This window comes from Coregonus clupeaformis, chromosome 16 (assembly GCF_020615455.1).
Source record: "Coregonus clupeaformis isolate EN_2021a chromosome 16, ASM2061545v1, whole genome shotgun sequence".
In the NCBI taxonomy this organism is placed as follows: domain Eukaryota; kingdom Metazoa; phylum Chordata; class Actinopteri; order Salmoniformes; family Salmonidae; genus Coregonus; species Coregonus clupeaformis.
In genome coordinates this window covers 40,726,107-40,742,055 of record NC_059207.1, presented here as the reverse complement: position 1 = coordinate 40,742,055, position 15,949 = coordinate 40,726,107, and the positions used below count along the sequence as shown (strand labels likewise).

The following is a 15,949-nucleotide window of genomic DNA, read 5'->3' as shown; positions in this document are numbered from 1 at the left end:
TGTACCTCCCAGCCTTTCTTATGTCTCTCATGTCTGACTCCTCCCCCCACAGAGCCACTTCCTGCAGTGTTCCCCTGACAACCCTGACTTTGCTGACCTAGAGTGTAATGTGTTTGAGTCCCCCTACCCCATGACAATGGCCCTGTCTGTGCTTGTCACCATTGAGATGTGCAATGCCCTTAACAGGTGGGTCCGCTGCAGTGAGATGAGCTTTCTTTCATCCTCAAAAATTATTTGCATTTAGTAGATGACAACTACAACTTTCAATGTACAAGAATATAATATAGAGTTTTGACTAAGATATGATCCACCATCCACAATCTGACCTTCTCCCAGCCTGTCAGAGAACCAGTCCCTGCTGCGTATGCCCCCCTGGGAGAACATCTGGCTGCTGGGGGCCATCTGCCTCTCCATGTCCCTCCACTTCCTCATCCTCTATGTGGAGCCACTGCCCGTAAGTCAGCTTTACTCATATCAACCTCTCAACCCAGGTCAATCTGTAAGTTCTCCATTTTCACTCTCTCGCCATCCCCTCCTCCTCCCTCCTCCTCTACCTCTCCAGGTCATCTTCCAGATCACCCCTCTGGACCTGACCCAGTGGCTGGTGGTGCTGAAGATCTCCCTGCCTGTCATCCTGCTGGATGAGCTGCTAAAGTTTGTGGCCAGGAACTACCTGGAACCCGGTAACCAGCCAGAGTCTAAGTCAGCCAGCAAAGGCTGGTCCCTCTCTGCATGCACAGAGGGCATCTCCTGGCCCTTTGTGGGCATCACCCTCCCCCTGATGCTGTGGCTCTACAGCATCGACACTAATGTGTCTGCCCTGTTTTGGTCCTGACTACAGCACACAACCCTCCCAGTGCACCAGTGTGAGTGGAGATTAACACACGTCTAACGAAATCCCCCATTAACCAGGATCAACTACAACAACCACATCAACTGCAGTGAGAGCTTAAGTCAACATTTGTACCTGTGTTGACGACAGATGTAATCTGTGAGCCCTCTGCTGGTTTGTCTCCAGGACATTTTCACCATTCCGCTTTTTTATTCTTCTTTTAAGATATTCATATTTTTAATGGTGTTAGTTTTGTCATTTGTCAATGTGTCTTCATTTAATATCAAGCTTTTGGTTCTTTTTTTGCTCCCCCTTTTTGAACAGGCATTTAAAAAAATCTGCTATTTAGGAGCTGTCTGACGTGTACAGAGAATTAACACTATTTTATCCAAATTAAGATTTTTGTAGCTTTGGGAAGGTGTGTGAAGGGCAGCCAGGTGGTATAAGGGGCGTGCACAGAACTCAAATGTTTCTCTTGTTTTCAGTGTGAACTTTGACCTCTAAAGAACTTAATTTGCACTGAATCAGAAGTCTGTAACAAAACGTGCATGTATTCTGCCCAGGCATGAATAACGGGGATTTCTTCACCAAATTAATTATTGTTCCTTCCCCTGTTTGAGCTCCTCCATTTGACTTGTTTGTGTTTATTTTCTGCTCTAGGCAGAGCACAGCTACCTCAATGCTATTGATATCACAATTGATTACTACCTGTGTTCCTCAGTAAGCTTTTCATAAACATTGTCATATTGAGTGTTGAGGTATGCACCATTTCGCTTGTGCATAAGGAAATATAAAGCCCTCATTTGCCTTTCATGTTATTTTAAGAGCTTTTTAAAAGTTTAATCTGTGTTCTTTTTATGTTCCTTGAGGGAGGTTAGGGTTAGGACAAATATGTAAATGTTACCTTAGTTCAATTGAAAGTAGTTTTTTGGATATAGACAAGCCTGTCGTTAAACACGTTTACTTGAACACAACATATTCTGTCTATTCTCATAAAGGTTCACCTTTTTAGGTTTAGTCTTAATTTACGGACACTGTAGTGTCTTTATTACATAACTATATTGATTATGTATTGAGCACATACTGTACTTGAATATGTATAAACACACCAAGTGGCGGATTTTCTTATCAGTTGAGCACAAGATGGATGCTTTGACGGGACCGTTATGTGGTCAGGATTCCCTATTGGGGTGTATCACCAAGCGGAGACTGCTTTGGCCATAGTATATAGGCCCAACGCTAAAATGACTGGCTGGTAGAAGAGTCTGTACATATAACACAAAATAGTATCTATGTGTATAGAGTTTATATTAAAGATGCTCCATATCTTTACACTAGTTTACTTGAGCGTGTTTTAGAAACACTGTAGGTAATAGGTATTCCTGGAAAGCATGCCCTCCAATACCATGCCAGTAAACGCTTGAGTGTTCTTAAACCTAACTGCTATTTCTTCCAATGCCTTCCGCCTGTTTACCCAACAGTGAGTAGCCTCTGCCTGCATGCTCATGCCTTGCTGTCAGTGTTATTGCTCGAACTCTGGGTACTTGAAAGGTTTTGTTGCTTTAATATGACAGCAATAACTCTTCTCCTTGTTGGAAGAATACATATTGGGTAGAGTCTGTGATCTTAGTCTTTGATGGGCTTTATAAATGGTACCATTCCATGAGTGATTGATTGTTCTTTTACCTGTTATGTACAGTGCCTTGCAAAAGTATTCATCCCCCTTGGCATTTTTCCTATTTTGTTGCATTACAACCTGTAATTTAAATTGATTTTTATTTGGATTTCATGTAATGGACATCCACAAAATAGTCCAAATTGGTGAAGGGAAATGAAAAAAATAACTTGTTTCAAACAATTCTAAAAAATAACGGCAAGTGGTGCGTGCATATGTATTCACCCCCTTTGCTATGAAGCCCCTAAATAAGATCTGGTGCAACCAATTCCCTTCAGAAGTCACATAATTAGTTAAATAAAGTCCATCTGTGTGCGCAATCTAAGTGTCACATGATCTCAGTATATATACACCTGTTCTGAAAGGCCCCCAGAGACTGCAACACCACTAAGCAAGGGGCACCATGAAGACCAAGGAGCTCTCTGAACAGGTCAGGGACAAAGTTGTGGAGAAGCTTATAGAGACTTGCAGCTGTAATTTGGGGGGGGGTGAATAGTTATGCACACTCAAGTTTTCTGTTTTCTTGTCTTATTTCTTGTTTGTTTCACAATAAAAAAAATATTTTGCATCTTCAAAGTGGTAGGCATGTTGTGTAAATCCCCCCCAAAATCAATTTTAATTCCAGGTTGTAAGGCAACAAAATAAGAAAAATGCCAAGGGGGTGAGCCACTGTATCAGCCAACAGAGGCCATCGGCAGGATTTTGTAACATGGTGGAAAATGACAGGCGACAAAATGCCACTAAGTTCCAGCCAAAGCACACACACAGTATAGGATGTGGGGCTTTTGGAATTGCAATAGAAGCCCCTGTGTCTGTCTCAGTTCTACCTGTATCAAGTCTGTTTTTTAGGGATTGAGGTGTGAAGGGTCATTACTGGTAGCAAGTGTTTGGCTCTGACATACTGCTCACTCTCGCAGGGTATTGTGTTTCACTTAAATATGTCCAGTGGTGGAAAAAGTACCCAATTGTCATACTTGAGGAAAGATACCTTAATAGAAAATGACTCGTGCAAGTCACCCAGTAAAATACTACTTGAGTAAAAGTATTTGGTTTTAAATATACTTAAGTATCAAAAGTAAAAGTAAGAAATCATTTAAAATTCCTTATATTAAGCAAACCAGACGCCACAATTATTTCTTTTTATTTATGGATAGCCAGGGTCACACTCCAACACTGACAATTTACAAACAAAGCATTTGTGTTTAGTGAGTCCACCAGATCAAAGGCAGTAGGGATGACCAGGGATGTTCTCTTTAAGTGTGTGAATTGGACCATTTTCTGTCCTGCTAAGCAGCATATTTGGGTGTCAGGGAAAAAATATGGAGTAAAAACTACATCATTTTCATTAGGAATGTAGTGAAGTAAAAGTAAAAGTTGTCAAAAATATAAATAGGAAAGTACAGATAGCCCAAAAAACTACTTTAGTACTTCAAAGTATTTTTACTTAAGTACTTTACACCACTGAATATGTCTTACTGCATTTATTCCCATCTTTCTGTTTGCACGTGGCATGGCCCTAGACATGACTGCAAGTAGAAAATGAAGCAGTGATGGCCTAATGGCTTTCTATTCACCATGCCTTTTTAAATTCCCAGTGAGAGAGCCATGTCTCTGTTTTCATCTTTGCTTTTTTAACCTATGCCTTCTGTCTGTCCTATGATTGATTGGTTTCTCCCTGTCTTTCTCTCTCCTCTCTCTGCAGCTAGTGCCGTGTAAGCCCGCTCCTCCTATAAATCCCTTGTAGGAACTGCAAGGTTTTGTTTTGGTGTTGTGCATGTGTTTTGATCAGCACCACATCTTCCAAGACCTGCATGTCAATAAAGAAGAGCTATCAAGACATGATTGATACATTTTCATAAGCAATTAAATTACAAAAAAGTAATAATCAAATGTTATATGTTTTACCTGAATGGGTATAAATGTTTTTGGAATCAAATTAACCAATCCCTGGTCCATCCATCCTTACTACATGAAGAGCCATAGGCAGCATTTACACATGGCAGCCAAATTCTGGTCTTTTGCCCAATTATTGGTAGTGGAAAAAGATCAGAATTGGGTTGCCTGTGTAAATGCAGCCTTCAAACTGGACAAGACAGAGTTCTTATGCCATCTTAATAAACCTATGTTATAGTTTTCTATTAATGTACACTATTCCATGATGCATGTCCTCTGAAGCAGCCAATTATTTTAGTAGATGTGTAATCGTTAATGTATTGATAAATGAAATGGACATTACCCACAATAGTACAAATGTTAAACTCAAACGCCTATCTTTTCCGGGATGGGATATGTAAAATAACCAAAGACGCTGTAATGTGCAACATGTTTGAAGCAGATTTTGCAGTATCTGGGGAGGCGGAGGTGTGGCAATAGCTGCAGATCCATTACCCTGAGAGAAAGTCAGTCCCTTCAATGGCACGCATGTTTGCCAAACTGTAATGTAATTTCAGAGCTGACGATTGTATTGACTTGGGGTTCAGGTAAATAAAGCAATTCTACATTCATATGTTGCTGATCTTCTATATGCCATATTGGAGATGTGTAGTCATTTGAAGCTACCTTACTTGTAGCCTAAATACAAGGATGTTTTAGATGAGTGTTTCCCAACTCCAGTCCTTGAGTACCCCCAACAGCATACATTTTTGTTTTAGCCCCAGACAAGCACACCTGATTCAACTAATCATCAAGCCCTCAATTAGTTGAATCAGGTGAGTTTGTCTGTTGGGGGTACTCAAAGGACGAGTTGGGAAACACCGGTTTAGAACTGTTCCTCAAGAATAGGTCACTAATACTAATTTACCACAAACTTTAAAAGAATGTAAGGGCATGAGAGACCAGACATGTCATGGTTTTATATCTTCAAAACATATATACACAGTGGACAACACATGGCTATAAACATTTGCATTGGAAAACTTTCACATTACTTTGCAAAGAATGTGTAAAATGAAATGACCCCATGATTGACACAAACACCATTGAGAGAAAGGCCTTAAGTTATCTGATTATTCAGAAGGGAAAGTATGTCACCAGTTTCACACCAATATGTGTTAATACATGCAAATGTTACAAGGGTAAAGGAAAACTTAACAGAAAAGCAACAGAAATATAATAATTTCAATGGTTACTGGCTTCAGATATCTCGTTAACCTAACAAACAAGCAAACTAATGGCAAACTCCTAGGCCATGGCCCAACAATCCTAATGCCAGGTTTTTATAAATATTTTGGGCTGGGTTGTAAGATGCATCCTCCCCAAACCTCAGTGGCTGCTATGATGACTTCTCTATAACCCTGGGATGGGGCTTTATATACCCATATAGAGTGGGCCACCAGATCACTACATCAGGTAGCCCATGATGCCCATGTGTGGCATATGCCCCCAGCCCCCCTCTGTGCCCCTGGCATCTCTGCAGTGCCCCTGGCGTCTCTGCAGTGGGCCTGGGTCACTGCATGCCAAACCACTGCTCCTAGTCTGCCCACTGGGCTGCCTCACTGTCACTGCCTTCCAGGTCTCCATCCTCCCCGCTGCCCTCCATGTCATCCCCATCCAGCTCCACAGTGGCATCAGCAGGGCTCTCCTCCTTCTCCATCTTCTGCATTCCTTCCAGAGACTTCTGTTTATTCGGGTCCAGGCTGAGAGACAGACAGTGTCAGATTTGGATGATAGAGAAACATGTGCAGGCTCAACATCGAAGTGCAACATTTACATATTTCAGAAAAGGTAGACCTAAGGACAACACTGCATTAACATTTCATGAGTTGTGTAAAACCCTGGACTTTGGTGTAACATTACCCAAGTGCTATGCAGTATTGGTCCATAGCCTCTTGATAATCATAGACTGCCAACAGGAATTCCCCCAGCATCATGAGCAGCACACAGTCGCTCTGATTGGCTAAGGCATTCCGGAGAAGAGCAATCCCTTCCTCGTATTTCTGTTCCCGTCCTTAAATGGGAAAACAAACAAAATATCAAATCTTGTCCCTAACATCTTTGGTAATTTTTTTTTACAAAAGATACAATGGTTCTAAATCTCTACAGCACAACAACTAATAGAACTTCAGGGTCAGGTACCAAACCACATACTTAGTAGCTCTGCCTTCTTGACCACAGCCTTGGTGTAGTCAGGCCTCTGGGCTAGCGCCTTGTCCAGCAGGGTTTTGGCCTTCTCCTGGGTCACAGGGTCCTCCAGGCAGACTGTAGCCAGGATAGTTAGAGTCTGGGCATTCTCTCCGAGGGTCTTACAGATGTTATTCGCCATCCCCATTGCCTCTCGGATCCCATTGGATGCCAGGTAACAGTCAATCAGACCTGGGGACAGACAAGGCTCATTACTACCTCAATACTAGTAACAACAAAACACTTAGCAAACTTGCATCTGATGTTGCAGCTTCATGTGGGGGCAGTTCAAGATTAAAACATGTTCATTACAATGATGGTATCATAACAAGTATGTCCCCTTGCCTTCATAGCAGTCCAGACGGCAGGGCGCCAGGCGCATCGCCTCTCTGAAGTGGATGATGGCCTCTTGCACTCGGCCCATGTTCCTCAGTGCTGCTCCCTTCAGGAGGAGGGCCTGCACACTGTTGCTCTTCAGCTGGATGGCCTTGGCACCCAGGTAGAGGGCCCGGGAGTAGCGCTTACTGTAGAAGCTGTGACATCTGAGCCAACAAAAAACAGATGGATAGGAACATGTATTTAGTGTACAAAGAACAGGCCTTTTATTTTATACGGTTATAACACAAAATACAAACATATTATAGATCCATTTTTAAAAACTGCATTCAATATGTTTTCATCGACTTATTATTTTCTGCAGATCCTCTCAAGTTCTGTCAGGTTGGATGGGGAGCGTTGCTGCACAGCCATTTTCAGGTCTCTCCAAAGATGTGCGAACGGGTTCAAGTCCGGGCTCTGGCTGGGCCACTCAAGAACATTCAGAGACTTGTCCCGAAGCCACTCCTGCGTTGTCTTGGCTGTGTGCTTAGGGTCGTTGTCCTGTTGGAAGGTGAACCTTCGCCCCAGCCTGAGGTCCTGAGCGCTCTGGAGTAGGTTTACATCAAGGATCTCTCTGTACTTTGCTCGGTTAATCTTTCCCTCAATCCTGACTAGTCTCCCAGTCCCTGCTGCTGAAAAACATCCCCACAGCATGATGCTGCCACCACCATGCTTCACCGTAGGGATGGTGCCAGGTTTTTTTTATCCAGACGTGACGCTTGGCATTCAGGCCAAAGAGTTCAATCTTGGTTTCATCAGACCAGAGAATCTTGTTTCTCATGGTCTGAGAGTCTTTAGGTGCCTTTTGGCAAACTCCAAGCGGGCTGTTATGTGCCTTTTACTGAGGAGTGGCTTCCATCTGGCCACTCTACCATAAAGGCCTAATTGGTTATAAAAAATTTTATTTAACCTTTATTTAACCAGGTAAACCAGTTGAGAACAAGTTCTCATTTACAACTGCGACCTGGCCAAGATAAAGCAAAGCAGTGCGATAAAAACAACACAGAGTTACATATGGGGTAAAACAAAACAAAGTCAAAAATACAACAGAAAATATATATACAGTGTGTGCAAATGTAGCAAGTTATGGAGGTAAGGCAATAAATAGGCCATAGTGCAAAATAATTACAATTAGTATTAACACTGGAATGATAGATGTGCAAGAGATGATGTGCAAATAGAGATACTGGGGTGCAAATGAGCAAAATAAATAACAATATGGGGATGAGGTAGTTGGGTGGGCTAATTTCAGATGGGCTGTGTACAGGTGCAGTGATCGGTAAGGTGCTCTGACAACTGATGCTTAAAGTTAGTGAGGGCGATAAGAGTCTCCAGCTTCAGAGATTTTTGAAATTCGTTCCAGTCATTGGCAGCAGAGAACTGGAAGGAATGGCGGCCAAAGGAGGTGTTGGCTTTGGGGATGACCAGTGAGATATACCTGCTGGAGCGCATACTACGGGTGGGTGTTGCTATGGTGACCAATGAGCTAAGATAAGGCGGGGATTTGCCTAGCAGTGATTTATAGATGGCCTGGAGCCAGTGGGTTTGGCGACGAATATGTAGTGAGGACCAGCCAACAAGAGCGTACAGGTCACAGTGGTGGGTAGTATATGGGGCTTTGGTGACAAAACGGATGGCACTGTGATAGACTACATCCAATTTGCTGAGTAGAGTGTTGGAGGCTATTGTAAATGACATCGCCAAAGTCAAGGATCGGTAGGATAGTCAGTTTTACGAGGGCATGTTTGGCAGCATGAGTGAAGGAGGCTTTGTTGTGAAATAGGAAGCCGATTCTAGATTTAACTTTGGATTGGAGATTCTTTATGTGAGTCTGGAAGGAGAGTTTACAGTCTAACCAGACACCTAGGTATTTGTAGTTGTCCACATACCCATTTTTTCAGACCCGTCGAGAGTAGTAATTCTAGTCGGGTGGGCGGGTGCCAGCAGCGTTCGGTTGAAGAGCACGCATTTAGTTTTACTAGTGTTTAAGAGCAGTTGGAGGCTACTGAAGGAGTGTTGTATGGCATTGAAGCTCGTTTGGAGGTTTGTTAACACAGTGTCCAATGAAGGGCCAGATGTATACAAAATGGTGCCGTCTGCGTAGAGGTGGATGTGAGTCACCAGCAGCAAGAGCGACATCATTGATATACACGGAGAAAAGAGTCGGCCCAAGAATTGAACCCTGTGGCACCCCCATAGAGACTGCCATAGGTCCAGACAACACGCCCTCCGATTTGACACATTGAACTATATCTGAGAAGTAGTTGGTGAACCAGGCGAGGCAGTCATTTGAGAAACCAAGGCTATTTAGTCTGCCAATAAGAATGCGGTGATTGACAGAGTCGAAAGCCTTGGCCAGGTCGATGAAGACGGCTGCACACTACTGTCTTATCGATCGCGGTTATAATATCGTTTAGGACCTTGAGCGTGGCTGAGGTGCACCCATGACCAGCTCGGAAACCGGATTGCATAGCGGAGAAGGTACGGTGGGATTCGAAATGGTCGGTGATCTGTTTGTTAACTTGGCTTTCAAAAACTTTCGAAAGGCAGGGCAGGATGGATATAGGTCTGTAACAGTTTGGATCTAGAGTGTCACCCCCTTTGAAGAGGGGGATGACCGCAGCAGCTTTCCAATCTCTGGGAATCTCGGACGTTACGAAAGAGAGGTTGAACAGGCTAGTAAGGGTTGCGACAATTTCGGCAGCTAGTTTTAGACCCATGGGGCGGCGCACAATTGGCCCAGCGTCGTCCAGGGTAGGGGAGGGAATGGCCGGCAGGGATGTAGCTCAGTTGGTAGAGCATGGCGTTTGCAACGCCAGGGTTGTGGGTTCGATTCCCACGGGGGCCAGTATGAAAGATAAAAAATTAATAATGTATGCACTCACTAACTGTAAGTCGCTCTGGATAAGAGCGTCTGCTAAATGACTAAAATGTAATGTAAATGTTTTAGAAAGGGTCCAGATTGTCTAGCCCAGATGATTTGTAGGGGTCCAGATTTTTCAGCTCTTTCAGAACATCAGCTGTCTGAATTTGTGTGAAGGAGAAGCGGGGGGGGCATGGGCACGTTGCTGCGGAGGGTGCAGAGCTGGTGGCCGGGGTAGTGGTATCCAGGTGGAAAGCATGGCCAGCCGTAGCAAAATGCTTGTTGAAATTCTCGATTATTGTAGATTTATCGGTGGTGATGGTGTTTCCTAGCCTCAGTGCAGTGGGCAGCTGGGAGGAGGTGCTCTTATTCTCCATGGACTTTACAGTGTCCCAAAACTTTTTGGAGTGCAAATTTCTGTTTGAAAAAGTTAGCCTTTGCTTTCCTAACTGCTTGTGTATATTGGTTCCTAACTTCCCTGAAAAGTTGCATATCGCGGGGGCTATTTGATGCTAATGCAGTACGCCACAGGATGTTTTTGTGCTGGTCAAGGGCAGTCAAGTCTGAGGAGAACCAAGGGCTATATCTATTGGTGGAGTGCTGCAGAGATAGTTGTCCTTCTGGAAGGTTCTCCCATCTCCACAGAGGAACTCTGGAGCTCTGTCAGAGTGACCATTGGGTTCTTGGTCACCTCTCTGACCAAGGCCCTTCTCCCCCGATTGCTCAGTTTGGCCGGGCGGCCAGCTCTAGGAAGAGTCTTGAAGGTTCTAAACTTCTTCCATTTAAGAATGATGGAGGCCACTGTGTTCTTAGGGACCTTCAATGCTGCAGAAATGTTTTGGTACCCTTCCCCAGATCTGTGCCTCGGCACAATCCTGTCTCTGAGCTCTACGAACAATTCCTTCGACCTCATGGCTTGATTTTTGCTCTGACATGCACTGTCAACTGTGGGACCTTATATAGACAGGTGTGTGCCTTTCCAAATAATGTCCAATCAATTGAATTTACCACAGGTTGACTCCAATCAAGTTGTAGAAACATCTCAAGGATGATCAATGGAAACAGGATGCACCTGAGCTCAATTTTGAGTCTCATAGCAAACGGTCTGAATACTTATGTAAATAAGGTATCGGTTTTTTATTTTTTATAAATCTGCAACAATCTCAAAAACCTATTTTCGCTTTGTCATTATGGGGTATTGTGAATAGATTGATGAGGACATGTTTTTATTTAATCCATTTTAGAATAAGTCTAACGTAACAAAATGTGGAAAAAGTCAAGGTCTGAATACTTTCCGAATGCACTGTATAGTGAGCAATATGTTTGGAACATAGAATCGCAATACATATAGAATCATGAGAATTGCAATACATATCGTATCAGCACCTAAGTATCGTGATTATCTTGGCAATTCCCAGCCCTATTACCCATATATGACCCAGGGCTCTGCATGCTGGTCTGAGATGTTGAACAACCTTCCTCCCAGGACCTCAACATCCTCCAGGTGCCCCTCATGTGCCATAAGGTAGCCATATACATCCATGCCTGACAGCAAGTAAAGACAACATAACAATTAGTCTAACCATACATAAAAACCTAATAGTTAATGTCTCGCTAGCCTGGCTTAGTGAGTCCTAGGAAACAGATTTATTTAGTCAGTCAGATGGGTTTTGTGATGTCTGCTGTCCAGTACCTTTGATCAGATAAGGGTCCAGCATCTGGGCCTGCTTAAACTTCAGGATGGAGTTCTTTGTGTCGCCTGCCCTGAAGTAGACATCTGCCAGGCTCACCAGCAGGTCCACATTGTCCCGCAGTAAAGACTTCTTCTCCAGGGAGCTGAGAAGTAGAATCAGAAAACAGAAACAACACCCAGAATGAGAGCCATAGCTTAACAATACCTGAGATTATGATTAATTAAATAAATAACACTCCCATGGTGGTATGAGGAACTGGTCTGCTCACCGGATGGTGTCGATTGCTCTGTGGTTGTCCCCTACATGTATGAAGGCATAGGCTTTGATCCACACAGAGAGCCACTCCAGGTTGGGAAGACTCTGGATCACATCCATAGTCATGGACGCCACTTCAGCTCCCTTCACTGACAGAGACAGGAGACCTACAACAGACACGAGTTAAAAGAACCCTTTCAAATTAAGAGCACAATAACATGGGGTATTGGCATGTCTGTGTGACGCACTACAGAAACATCCCAGTAACAAGTCCATACCAATGATGGCATCCAGTGCCAAGGGACACTGTTTCAGGACCTCTTTGTAGCTTGTGACAGCAGAGCGTTCCTGTCCAGCCTTCCTGTACAGATTAGCCAGCATCATGTTGATCTGAGGAAGGATACACAAATATGAAATTCGGGAATTCCTCACAAGAATCTGGGCTGCTTTAATTCATTGAAATAGTCATAAACGGCACTGCAAGCTTGGGTGTCATTGAAAGAGGATGGGTCTTTCAGAAGGGGATCTTGAACTTGGCAGCCTACCTTTGGGGTTCTCTGTCTAGATGGAATCCAATCAAGCACTGCAATTGCATCCTTATCCAACTTCAGGTAGGTGTAGCACTCTGCAATCTTATACTTGACCTCAATCTCTGAGGGCAAACTCTGAAATAAAGAAAAATTGCATTTGGTCAATTCAGAAGGCATTGCACATTGTGCACAATTACATATACAGTCTGTAGAGCAGCTCAGTCAAATGTGCATTTTTTGTAATGAATGACATGGATGCCTGTTGCTACAGCCAGATATGTTGTAATTGACAGAGAGTTGGGAGCCTTGCACACCTGTGACTGCAAGGAGGATGCAGTTCCCCCGGTAGATAGGCGCACTTTAGAAGTTTTGCTGAGAACTTTCTTCTGCTGCAGTGCCATGTTGTACTTGCAAGCAGCATTACGGTACTCCTTGTCATGGAAGATGGCATCTGCATGATAAACCAGCAGCTGGTACTTCTGGGATGGTGAGAACAGCTCTCTGAAAGAACAGATGTGGCACATGCATCACCCTATTTGACTGACAATAACTATATGAAGTGGTCAAGGAAATTAGCAATCAACATACAAAATCTTTTCACAAATAGTCACAGAATTAATCCAGATACAACTACACTGAACAAAAATATAAAACGCAACAACCTGTAAAGTGCTGGTCCCAGAAATGTCCCTCAAATGTTGTGCACAAATTTGTTTACATCCCTATTAGTAAGCATTTTACCCTTTGTCAAGATAATTCATTCACCTGACAGGTGTGGCATATCAAAACGCAGATTAAACAGCATGATCATTACACAGGTGCATCTTGTGCTGGGCACAATGGAAGGCCACTAAAATTTATTTTTGTCACGCAACAATGCCACAGATGTCTCAAGTTGAGGGAGCTTGCAATTGGCATGCTGACTGCAGGAATGTCCACCAGTTGTTTCCAGATAATTTAATGTTAATTTCTCTACCATAAACCGCCTCCAACATAGTTTTAGAGAATTTGTCAGTATGTCCAACCGGCCTCACAACCGCAGACCACGTGTAACCACGCCAGCCCAGGACCTCCACATCCAGCTTCTTCACAGGCAGGATCTTTAGTGGTTGGGCCTATGCCCTCCCAGACCCACCCATGGCTGCGCCCCTGCCCTCCCAGACCCACCCATGGCTGCGCCCCTGCCCTGTCATGTGAAATCCATAGATTAGGGCCTAATTAACTTTTTCAATTTACTGATTTCCTTATATGAACTGTAACTCAAAATCGGTTAAATTGTTGCGTTTATATTTTTGTTCAGTATACATTTACACCCATCTTAAGCTCGTTAGCTAGCTAGAAAGATTGCCAAATGTGTCCTTGTCAATTTAACTCGTGACGATAAGCATGCATTTATTAGGACACGTGTTATCTATTGTACAGAATTAGATGTTCTTGAAGATGATCGAACGGATTTCATAACTAGTTAGGTAGCTAATAACATTCAGATGGGTGTTCAGTAGCTAGCCAGCCAGCTAGCTAATACTTACGGATTGTTATTGCTCATTGTCAGCAGTAAGCCACTCATTATCCGAACGTTTGAGTGAAGTCCCGCGGCGGCCATATCCCGCACATGATCTATGACGTTCATTTCGATGTATTTTGATGGCTTGCTTTAAGATCAAAATCTAAAGTTTAAAGTTAACGATTGCAGATAGGTAGCTTACTTGTTTGCTATCATCACAAACTGCGATGTATTAAATATGGCGCCGCAAGTTGAAGGACCCATCAATTATGTTTTGCTTTTATAAAACAACATCCTATCCTTGCTACATGTGTCATAAATATGACATAGTTTTTTTCCTCCTCGGTATAAATGATTACAATTTAAGTAATACGTTTTAAATACTTAAAAGGCCACTCCGTCAAAGTTTTCTTGTTCAGGCGAATAGAGTACGACAGTATGAGTCATAATACCAATAAAACCTAACAGTCACACAGGGAAATGATCAGGGATGCTAGGTTTAGCAGAAATGTATAGGCTAATGAAATCTGAAAACCCGCCCACAAGGCCTGAAAACTAGCCCAAAAATGTTTTTCGCAGCAAGAGAGGAGTTGCCACATTTATCCAATAAACCTTTTTTCGCCCCAATAACGTTATTGAGCGAATTAAGGAATATCGACGTCATTTTTAACGACGTAGGCTTAGAAGCAAAATTCGGTTTTCCATCAAAATAATAATTCTTGCGAGTTTAAGAATGTAGCAAGACAAAAGATAATCAAATCAAATCGAATCAAATTTGATTTGGCACATGCGCCGAATTCAACAGGTGTGTAGACCTTACAGTGAAATGCTTACTTACAAGCCCTTAACCAACAATGCAGTTTTAAGAAAAAACAGAGTTAAGTAAAAAATAGATAGTTGAAGCCGGAAGTTGGGTTGGAGTCATTAAAACTCGTTTTTCAACCACTCCACAAATTTCTTGTTAACAAACTATAGTTTTGGCAAGTCGGTTAGGAGATCTACTTTGTGCATGACACAAGTATTTTTCCAACAATTGTTTACAGACAGATTATTACACTTATAATTCACTGTATCACAATTCCAGTGGGTCAGAAGTTTACATACACTAAGTTGACTGTGCCTTTAAACAGCATGGAAAATTCCAGAAAGTGATGTCATGGCTTTAGAAGCTTCTGATAGGCTAATTAACATCATTTGAGTCAATTGGAGGTGTACCTGTGGATGTATTTCAAGGCCTACTTTCAAACTCAGTGCCTCTTTGCTTGACATCATGGGAAAATCAAAAGAAATCAGCCAAGACCACAGAAAAAAATGTGTAGACCTCCACAAGTCTGGTTCATCCTTGGGAGCAATTTCCAAACGCCTGAAGGTACCAAGTTCATCTGTACAAACAATAGTACGCACGTATAAACACCATGGGACCACGCTGCCGTCATACCGCTCAGGAAGGAGACGCGTTCTGTCTCCTAGAGATGAATGTACTGTGGTGCGAAAAGTGCGAATCAATCCCAGAACAACAGCAAAGGACCTTGTGAAGATGCTGGAGGAAACAGGTATAAAAATATCTATATCCACAGTAAAACAAGTTCTATATCGACATAACCTGAAAGGCCGCTCAGCAAGGAAGAAGCCACTGCTCCAAAATCGCCATAAAAAAGCCAGACTACGGTTTGCAACTGCACATGGGGACAAAGATCGTACTTTATGGAGAAATGTCCTCTGGTCTGATGAAACAAAAAAAATAACTGTTTGGCCATAATGACCATCGTTATGTTTGGAGGAAAAAGGGGATGGCTTGCAAGCCGAAGAACACCATCCCAACCGTGAAGCACAGGGGTGGCAGCATCATGCTGTGGGGGTGCTTTGCTGCAGGAGGGACTGGTGCACTTCACAAAATAGATGGCATCATGAGGAAGGAAAATGATGTGGATATATTGAAGCAACATCTCAAGACATCAGTCAGGAAGTTAAAGCTTGGTCGCAAATGGGTCTTCCAAATGGACAATGACCCCAAGCATACTTCCAAAGTTGTGGCAAAATGGCTTAATGACAACAAAGTCAAGGTATTGGAGTGGCCATCACAAAGCCCTGACCTCAAG

The 15,949-nt window shown here is 43.0% G+C and overlaps 2 protein-coding genes across 4 annotated transcripts in view; one reads left to right on the top strand and one right to left on the bottom strand.

Annotated features, from left to right (window-relative positions):
- LOC121584733 (sarcoplasmic/endoplasmic reticulum calcium ATPase 2-like) overlaps positions 1-5,011 on the top strand; it is a 39,971-nt gene extending 34,960 nt beyond the window's left edge. The window contains exons 18-21 of one of the 3 annotated variants that reach the window (XR_006003756.2): positions 53-186; positions 337-454; positions 563-2,312; positions 4,210-5,011. Coding sequence is in view for 2 of the 3 variants with exons in the window: in XM_041900804.2 (XP_041756738.1) it covers positions 53-186; positions 337-454; positions 563-835 (525 nt within the window). In the remaining variant the exon portion in view is untranslated. The remainder of the gene's footprint in view (positions 1-52; positions 187-336; positions 455-562; positions 2,313-4,209) is intronic. The other 2 variants (XM_041900805.2, XM_041900804.2) reach the window with 2 other exon arrangements.
- Positions 5,012-5,339: 328 nt separating this feature from the next.
- On the bottom strand, positions 5,340-14,310 carry LOC121584734 (anaphase-promoting complex subunit 7-like). Its single transcript, XM_041900806.2, has 11 exons — positions 13,876-14,310; positions 12,661-12,847; positions 12,362-12,481; positions 12,095-12,206; positions 11,830-11,983; positions 11,561-11,703; positions 11,295-11,412; positions 6,972-7,168; positions 6,594-6,818; positions 6,303-6,453; positions 5,340-6,142 (listed from the first exon to the last, which is right to left on the bottom strand). The coding sequence occupies exons 1-11, from the start codon at positions 13,974-13,976 to the stop codon at positions 5,977-5,979; spliced, it is 1,674 nt and encodes a 557-aa protein (XP_041756740.1). The 5' UTR covers positions 13,977-14,310; the 3' UTR covers positions 5,340-5,976.
- Positions 14,311-15,949: the final 1,639 nt, after the last annotated feature.

Excerpts from the sequence above, each read along its gene's own strand:
- LOC121584734 (XM_041900806.2), bottom strand. The coding sequence starts at position 13,976 with ATGAACGTCATAGATCATGTGCGGGATATGGCCGCCGCGGGACTTCAC. Across the intron at positions 12,482-12,660 it reads CATCCTCCTTGCAGTCACAG|AGTTTGCCCTCAGAGATTGA; the intron begins GTGTGCAAGGCT and ends TCTTTATTTCAG. Across the intron at positions 11,413-11,560 it reads GGACCCTTATCTGATCAAAG|GCATGGATGTATATGGCTAC; the intron begins GTACTGGACAGC and ends ACTTGCTGTCAG.